At 37.5% G+C, this 9,783-nt stretch overlaps 1 protein-coding gene across 3 annotated transcripts in view; it reads left to right on the top strand.

Moving 5' to 3' along the window:
* Positions 1-9,783, top strand: part of LOC124589043 (thioredoxin domain-containing protein 11) — a 144,298-nt gene that overhangs the window by 112,118 nt on the left and 22,397 nt on the right. For all 3 annotated transcript variants that reach the window (XM_047131521.1, XM_047131524.1, XM_047131523.1), the window contains exons 6-7: positions 471-558; positions 7,093-7,402. In XM_047131521.1, the coding sequence (XP_046987477.1) occupies positions 471-558; positions 7,093-7,402 (398 nt within the window). The remainder of the gene's footprint in view (positions 1-470; positions 559-7,092; positions 7,403-9,783) is intronic.

Here is a 9,783-nt window from a genome sequence, read left to right as displayed (position 1 = left end):
ATCGAAGTGCCAGCGCTTTCGTTTGGTAAGTCACATCATTTTTGTTTTTAGGTGTATATATGTGGATGGATATGTGTGTGTGCGCGAGTGTATACCCGTCCTTTTTTCCTTTTTTTCCCCCCTAAGGTAAGTCTTTCCACTCCCGGGATTGGAATGACTCCTTACACTCTCCCTTAAAACCCACATCCTTTCGTCTTTCCCTCTCCTTCCCTCTTTCCTGATGAGGCAACAGTTTGTTGCGAAAGCTTGAATTTTGTGTGTATGTTTGTGTTTGTTTGTGTGTCTGTCGACCTGCCAGCACTTTCATTTGGTAAGTTACATCATCTTTGTTTTATATATATATATATATATATATATATATATATATATATATATATATATATATATAGTGTTAGTTTAAGTGGCACTTAAGATTTAATTTGACATCTATATTTTCTGGTTATATGTTTATTTATTTGTTTTGTTAACAGCTCAGAGAATTTGGCTTAGAGTATCACAACTGCAACAACAATACACAAGTTAATATGCTGATAGAAATACTATCTGAACATCAGCAGGGTAAGTTCAAGTTTTGTTTTATCCTATGTTTGAAAAGAAAGAATTATTTCACTGCATTAGAAAAAGTCCTGCTTATATTTAACACCTACAATGCCTGTTTTGAAATTGTATGCTTGCATTGTTGTTGAAGATATATTGGGAAATGTTGTATACATACTGCTTTTGCAAAAGAAGTGGTATTTATAAAGTCACTGTGCTCTAGAGTAAAAAACTGAATTGGTGAAAATCTTTAATAACGAATGCTGATTCCAGCTGAGTTCTGTTGGATATATTTTATATTATTGTGGTAATGGATAGTCCTTGCAGGAATTTTAAGCATAAAGGTAACAAATCTTCAGGTAGTTGAAGTGCTGAGTCACTAACAGGAAAATAAAGACTGAGAATGTTGCTAGCTTTCAGACGAATCCCCCCTCAGAACTGTAGTCACATACACAACGCACACGCACACCTGTGTGGCTGTATTGTCACCTAGAACAACATTGTGCCAGTACTGCAGCTCAACTATGCTGAGGGTTGTGACAAATGGAGTGGGTGAGGGGAGAAAGGAGGCATGGGATAGGAGGGAGGGTTGGAAAACAGTGTCTGGCTGCTGGAAGGGAGAGGCAGCAGGTGCATAGGATAGGAATATGGCCCTGGAGAGCTCGTTCTGGCAGCAAGCAGGGAGAGTCGCGTGGTTTACAGTAATGTGGACTGGGAAGAGGAGATAGAGCAGAGGTGTGGGGGAAACTGTGGAGAAAAGGGTGAGAATGCAGGATGAGTGAAGTTGGGCTCATGAGGCAACTTGAAGGTGGGTGCATGGCAGGGGCTACCAGAGATTGAGGCCAGGAGGGTTACAAGGTTGAAGGGTGTATTGCAGCCATGAGTCCCCTCTAAGAAACTCGAGGGATGCGGTGTTATGGCACAAGAGAATTCATATGGCAGCCAAGCATGTTGTGTTCAGCAGCATTCTCTCTCACTGGGTGGTTAACTCCACTCTTAGCTACACTTTGGTGATGGCCATATATTTGAGTGAACAGCTGGTTGGTGGTAATGTTCACATAAAATGCTGTGCATAAATTACAGCATAGCTGGTATATGACGTGGCATCGCGTGCTTGGAAGGCTTTCACTTCGTGGTTGTGTGCTAACAACGTCATGGAGTTTCTGAGAACTTTTAGTGGTGATTTCCTTGTGCTTGTAGGGTGTCAAACTGTCAAATCATGCAGCATTGAGAATGGAAACAAACTTTGTGAAAACAGTTTGCAAATAAAGTCAGTAAAAAAATTGTTTTGTGGATTCTTTTCCTCTACAAACTATGTAACATTCTCTAGATGAACAAAAACCGTGGCAACTTCAAATATGTGGATCAAGCTTTTTGCCTTCAGTGCCTGTCAAACATTTTTGATACAGTTATACAAACTACTTCAGATATTCCATCATTTTTCATGCATGTGTCCAGGACAGCAACACTTCCTTTTCCAATGTTTCAGTTATGAACCCATGTAGATATACTGACAACATTAAGAAATGGATAGATTATCACTCAGCATATAGTGGGGATGTTGAGTCACAGTCAGTCATTACAAAAAGGTTGCTAAACTAGTAAGCTTTCAGCCAAAAGTCCTTCCTCTGAATTAGGCAATAACACACACGCATTACCACTGTCTGTGGCTGCCAAGGCCAGACTGTCTTTTTGATATGCCTTTCTACAACTCAACATCTCCACTATAAAATGAGTAGCAATCTGTCTTTTGTATAACATTGTCATTATTCCATCTTGGATTTTTCATTGTTTACATACATTAATTTTCATGTCGTTTCAGAGAGATTAGGAAAGTTAAAAACAAAACGTATTTGTGGGTGTTGCTACAGCATATAAGCAACCCAGCAAGACTCTAATGTGGGTAGGTAAGGGGTCAATGTGGCCTTTGAACGGAAACCTTTTGATCACCCTTTATAATATAGAATTCCCAAACATAAAACTTTGTATTCTGTACAAGATTGATATGGTGTTTAGTCCAGTATAAGTAGATTTGTTATTTACGAGGATGAAATTGCTAGAAGGCTGTGGAAAAGACCGTTGATCACAATTTAATTTAAACTGTCATAAATATGGTTAGTTGAAGTGGCGACCAGGTAAAAAATACACAAATGATAGGCAGCAAAGGAAGCAAATTAAGAGTGGGAGGTATACATTTTTCTCACCAGGAAGAAAATAAGATTATTTTACTGTTTTCTAGAAATAGTCTCAAGTGATTAATTATGTCATTTTATGCTCCTGACATGCTGTTTTTCCTCTTGAATTTCAATATTCTTCTATAAAAACAGAAATGAAATTCAAATAATTTGAAAGCACTCTATAATGCTTCATTCGAATCGTGATGCTTGTGACATCTCTGGCTAGCTCGCTGCTCCTACTGTCATAATGCTAATTCACAGTGATGTCTTGTTTAGGAATTTACGTTTTGGAAAATGGGTTACAAATGGTGTATAGCAATATACGGTACAAATACATCTATAAAAAAACTCCTGAAAAGTTGTTTTTGAATGTTCCAGAGAATGAGAAAGTGCGTAAAATGTGGTTGTACTGTACCAGCAAATTGCCATCATGTCGACAAAAGAGTTCACTAATCTAATTAAAAATGTGTTGCACTGCGATGTTAACATTAACTTACCTTCAAGAGATGATTTCCCACTATTACAAAGAAGGAAGCGTCATTCAATGAAATTAAACTCCTAGTGAAAATTGTCATTTTACCTAACTACACCTCAGTTGTTCAGTAGCTCACTTGTTAGAGTGGTACCCCATCGAATTTTACAAGGTGATGTCCATAGATCACTGGTTTGAATCTAATCTGAAATAACATTTTAACTTATTTGTAAAATGACTTGACAGGTCTCTCATTTGATAACCAAATCGCAATCACAAAACTTCACCACACCAATCAGAATATTATTGTGTTTTCCTTGCTATTTACATGCGCTTCAATTTGCATTCGCTGTTCACATTCACACACTTTATGTTCAAAAAGATATTTTCTAATTAATGTGACTACAGTCTTTTTATTTTATGAAAAATTTTTATGAAAAACAATTTTTTTATCTTTCTACTGTCCAATTAGGATCCTTATTGTTTAAACTCTTGCAGTTTCATTATCGTACATAAAGATGAATTAAGTCTGCTTCAGACACCAACAATGGTTTACTCTCACAAACATCACAGCCCTTACTTTTGTGTCACTTGCAGGGTGTACACGCTTTATCTCTCTCTATATAATCTCATCGCCCTACACTTCATTGTGCTTTGTGCATATGGTGATATCTTCAGTACTAGAAAAGCTTTCCAAAAAGTGAACTGTTTGTTCACAAAGTAAATGCGTTTTTCCTGCGTTGTCCATTTCTCAGACTAAGATTCATGTGAAGCAATGTATAATGCATGCCACAATTAAAACAACTGCTACAAACAGTTATTGCTAACTCAATTTTCATATATTCGTGTAAAACTTTTTAAAATATATGACCTTCCCAGTATTTGAACAAGTGACCACTTTCTCTGCAGTTGCATATGTTATCCAATATGCTGCCAAATGTCCATTAGAAATAGATTCTCTGCTGAGTGTGTTCTACAGAGCAAATCAGCCCTAAGTTTTGCTAAGAATAATTTTATTGTGCTTTGGGTTGTAGCTCTTGACTGATAGTCGACAATGTAGTTATAATATTTGCAAAAGTTCCACAATTCCTTAGTTCTGAGCAAGTTTAATAATGTTGCAGAATGTCCATTGTTGCACATATTGCCACTCTAAATGGGTGGAGTATAAACGCATAGACTTTCACAAGGCTTCCACTATCAGTGTTCACAAAGTTCCCGTCTATATTACTTAAAAGTTGTAATCACATTTTCCATTGCTAAGTAGTTAAATTGTTTGCAGAAAAAGTACATAAAAACTCGTAACTTTGCCTAACGCTCTTATAACACATATATAGCTTCATCTTACTCCTAGCCTGTGATATCTCCAGAGCATCAGCCAATAACAGAGCATTGTCAATCACGTGATCAGATCTTGATATTTATTGATTGTTAAGCTTTAATGTCATAAAAATAACAGATGTTTTGCAGGAACATTAACCATAAATGCTATTTAAATGTTATAATCAAGCAGAATAAAACAGCAATTGGAACCAATTTTTAACATAGGAAAATAGCCTATTGATACTGACTGATATATAATGTCATTAATATCAAGGAAGCATTAAAAAATGTGTGTTCAGTCCTTCTTAAAAAAAGTTAAGTATTAATATTGACAACTAAATGTAATTTATTTCCCATGTACAAAGGATATAATAGGCATGTTTTTAGAGCAAGTTTTTCTCTTTGTGGCGTGTAAGGTATATTGGAACATACAGAATGAAAGTCTTTTTTGCCATTTGGTCAGATAAATGCCTCTTCAGCTTTTTTGTTGCCTCCTGCTATGGTATACTAGTTGCTAAACTGTATCTGCTGATGAAGCCTACTCCTCTGTTTCCTCTGGTTGGCCGCCTACCGTAATGTCAGATGTAACTAGTTGGAGCCCAGTAGTAGGGAATTGTTATTTCCTTGACAGTTAACCATTTAATACTGCTTAACTTAAATGTTGACTGAAATACTCTCTTTCAAATTCTGAAGGTGGCAGGGGTGAAATACAGGGAGCGAAAGGCTATTTACAATTTGTACAGAAACCAGATGGCAGTTATAAGAGTCGAGAGGCATGAAAGGGAAGCAGTGGTTGGGAAGGAAGTGACACAGGGTTGTAGCCTATCCCCGATTTTATTCAATCTGTATATTGAGCAAGCAGTAAAGGAAACAAAAGAAAAATTCAGAGTAGGTATCAAAATCCATGGAGAAGAAATAAAAACTTTGAGGTTCGCCGATGACATTGTAATTCATTCAACTGCCCCTGCACAACATTCAAATATCTGTTCAGTGCAGTGCCGTGGTATGTCTATGGACTCAAATGGAATACTGTTTTTTATGTACATAGCCACTCCCCCAGCCAGCAAGGAAAGTCTTGAAAAACAGCCAGCTAATCTGTATCCTGGTTACTGTTATTGCAAATTCACATTCTGCACTAGTATTGTAATCAAAGCCAAGAAACCGTAAATACAACTTTACTGTTTGATAACAATATATATCTGTGTGTGCGAGTCCAACACTTACTACATAAATTGTAAAAATTTGAAGTAAAAAATACACAGCCAATGGCTGTCTGAATATTCACTAGAGTATTGTGTAAAAATGTGAAGCAAATTGGTCAAGAACTTTTCAAGGTTTTTTGTAATGATGTTTCCCTTTTCACATTTATGTTCATATTAAATATATTTTTAAAAATAGGTATATAAAAACACTCATATTTGAATGCAACATTGTATCAAAATTTGAAAACAATCAGTAAAGAACTTTCAGAGATTTACAATTTTGAACAAATTATCATTTTTATTGTTATCTATATAGGTCTAACTGCTCATGTGTTCAGAACCTGAAATCTCTGAATGTTCTCCACCTGTTCCTTTGAAATTTGGCCACAATGTTGCATTCGACTACACACACAGTTTTATACACCTACAGAAGTTCCATGTGGTATATAAAACAAAAAACTGAGTTTGTACTGCAATATTGAAAAAATTTCATTTACATATATTTGTGAAAATATCTTTGAAATTATGGAACAGTGGTAGAAAGAAACATATGTAATGTACAAATGTATAAGTATGGTATCATGGGAAGTTTGTGTTCATTTGGTACAGCTGCTTTGCATGTCTACAACACGGTTTTGTAAGTGCCTCTATGGCAATGCCTCTTCTTAGCTCCATAGATGGCTACTGTTTTCATTGGAGCTATCTGCACTTCACAGTTGAAAGCAAGTGTCATGCCTCATTGTTTATGACATCATATCTCCTGAACTATAATAGGTAAATGGTTCTTACCCCATAATAATTGTTGTTGCCTGACAATAAGGGATTTGTGTACCAAGTTTGGTTGAAATTGGTCCAGTGGTTTAGGAGAAGACGTGGAACCCACATACATGCACGAGCACACACACACACACACACACACACACACACACACACACACACACACACACACCATATGATGCTTCAGCAGGTACATAAAAACATCAGCCTATTTGAATGCAATATTTTGTCAGAATTTCAAAGGAATTGATGAACTTTTGGAGATTTAAGATTTTGGACAAAGGAACATGAGACCTTTGCTAATGGAGTATATGTATGGTGCTCCTGTAGGTATATAAAAAGTGCATATTATAATGCAATGTTGTGTCAAAATTTCAAAGCAATTGGTGAAAAACTTTTTGAGATATATGATTTCAGCAAACAAACATTTACATTTTTATTTATATAGATGTACTGAAAATTCTGGGACATTATTTTAAACTTGTTTATTTTGTGCTATTGTCAAAGAACAGTAGCTATGTGCAAGTAAGTCCATAAATGTTAGTTACATATGAATTTACCTATTTTGGTGCATGTCCTGAAATATCTATTTCATAACTTTTTACAGAGTCCAGGCAGAATCTGAAGAGATCAGTGGTTGAATGTGATTATTGGTTAAAAGTGAAGCACCATACAACTTCCTGCAACAGTGAAAAACCAATATGTGTTGTTGTGAAATCTCAGTGGCTCAATCATAGTTTACCTTTACATATTTCTCACCATTCTGAAGCTGTGGACTACTGCACTAAAACCTGTTCAAATGAGCCGCTTACTCATAGCTCTGTTTTTGAATCATTTGCATATAATACCTGTGCCCATAGTGAAAGTGGTACTGGATGTAATGAAAATTATACTCTGAACAGTGCTCATGTAAGCAGGTACATATTTTATCCTTCAAGTAGTTATAAAACTTTTTTATGTCCATATTTTTATTTGTTCAAGATGATTAATTGCACAATTTAAAAGAAACATTTGTAATTTGCATTGTGTATACTGGCAGGAGTGGAGTTTCGGTCGTGAATGTGGATAGTATTGTAGGGAAAATGTATCTGGCTTTGAAGAATGTCTGTAATTAAGTGGAGGGATATCTGCTTTATGAGGCTCCAGGGTATATTAAACATTTGTGAAATGCTGAGCCTTTACTAGTCAAGTGGGTCTCTGCTTGTATTAGGCAGTGTTGTCCAACTTTTCACAGCTTAACACTTTTCTGTGTAATGATAGGAGTAAAGGAGCATTGAGTCATTGACAGCTGCACAAAGAAAGAATGAAAGCTTTCCAAACTTCAGAAAGAAATCCAGAGGACACACACACACACACACACACACACACACACACACACACACACACACACCATTCTGCACCTACATTGTGCCGGCTGGACGCACAATGCAATAACTGCAATTTGGCAGGCAGCTGGGGTGAGGGGTTGTGTCTTTGGGTTGGGGAGGAGGGCAAGGTAAGGAGGAGGAGGAAAGGCTCCTTCTCTGTTTTGTTCTGCTGTCCTAGTTCTTAGTTTCACTATTCATTTCTCTTCCCCCAATCTATTTCTCTATCTTTATTTCTCATTCTTTGGACTGAAGCTGGCACAGTGCTTACTATTGCTAGCTCTCTTCTCCTACTCTCTCTCTCTCTCTCTCTCTCTCTTTCTCTCTCTCTCTCTCTCTCTCTCTCTCTCTCTCTCTGACACCTCCTCCTGTTCCTCCTGTATTTTTGTCTACCCTCATCCTCTCTAAAGGAAGGCCACTCTCATCCAGAAGTCTGAGTGATTTGCCCTTCTTTCATAACCTTTTGCACCCTACATCTATGTCCACCTCCACACTCTGTAAACCACTGTATCAGTCATTAGGGATTTTTCCCATTCCATTCCATTCATATAGTGAGTGTGAGAAGAATGACTGTTTAAATGTCCCTGTACATGCTGTAATTAATCTAATCTTGTCCTAACAATCCCTTTGGAAGTGATACATAGAGGGTTGTGCTTTATACCGAGAGTTGTTATTTAAAACCGGTTCTTGAAACTTTGTAGGTAGACTTTTGAGAAACAGTATACATTTATCTTCGAGACTCTGCCATTTTTGTTTCTTCAGCATCTCTGTGACATTCTCCCATAGGTCAAACAAACCTATGAACATCTGTGCTGCCCTTCTCTGTCTGCGTTCAGCATTCCCTATTAGTCCTATTCAGTACAGATCCTACATAGCTGAGCAGTCTTCTAGGATGTGTCTCACAGGTGATTTGTAAGCAATCTGCTTTGTAGACTGATTGTATTTCCCTAGTATTCTACCAAAAACTGAAGTCCGCCCCCTGCTTTACCAGCTACTGAGCCTATTTGACCATTCCACTTCACTGTTACATTTGTATATTTGAATGAGTTGACCAATTTCAATTATGACTCACTGTACTGCATTCATAGGATACTGTGGCATTTTTTCTGAAGTGCATGGCCGAGCGGTTCTAGGCGCTTCAGTCTGGAACCGCGCGACCGCTACGGTCGCAGGTTCGAATCCTGCCTCGGGCATGGATGTGTGTGATGTCCTTAGGTTAGTTAGGTTTAATTAGTTCTAAGTTCTAGGGGACTGATGACCCATAGTGCTCAGAGCCATTTGAACCATTTGTGAAGTGCATAATTTTACATTTCTGAACACTTTGAAATCTTATCTAGATCTGACTGAATATTTACTCTTCTTTCAGTCAGTGCTTCATTATAGATAACTACATCAATTGCAAAAAGTCGGAAGTTACTATTAATGTTGTCTGCAAGGTCATTGATATAGAACAGTAACAGCAATGGTCCCAACACAGTTCCCTGGGACACATCCAAAAATAATTTTACATCTGTCTTTGACTCTTCATCCATGATCTACATCTACATGGATACTCTGCAAATCACATTTAAATGCCTGGCAGAGGGTTCATCGAACCACCTTCACAATTCTCTATTATTCCAATCTCTTATAGCACACGGAATGAATGAACACCAGTATCTTCCCGTACGAGCTCTGATTTCCCTTATTGTATCATGGTGATTGTTTCTCCCTATGTAGGTTGGTTTCAACAAAATATTTGGAGGAGAAAGTTGGTGATTGGAATTTCGTGGGAAGATTCTGTCGCAACAAGAAAAGCCTTTCTTTTAATGATGTCCAGCCCAAATCCTGGGCCGGCCAGAGTGGCCAAGCGGTTCTAGGTGCTACAGCGTGGAACTGCGCAACCGCTACGGTCGCAGGTTCGAATCCTGCCTCGGGCATGGATGTGTGTGATG

This window comes from Schistocerca americana, chromosome 2 (genome assembly GCF_021461395.2).
Source record: "Schistocerca americana isolate TAMUIC-IGC-003095 chromosome 2, iqSchAmer2.1, whole genome shotgun sequence".
Lineage (NCBI taxonomy): Eukaryota > Metazoa > Arthropoda > Insecta > Orthoptera > Acrididae > Schistocerca > Schistocerca americana.
Note: the sequence above shows the minus strand (reverse complement) of the source record. Positions and strands in the feature narration are given on the sequence as shown.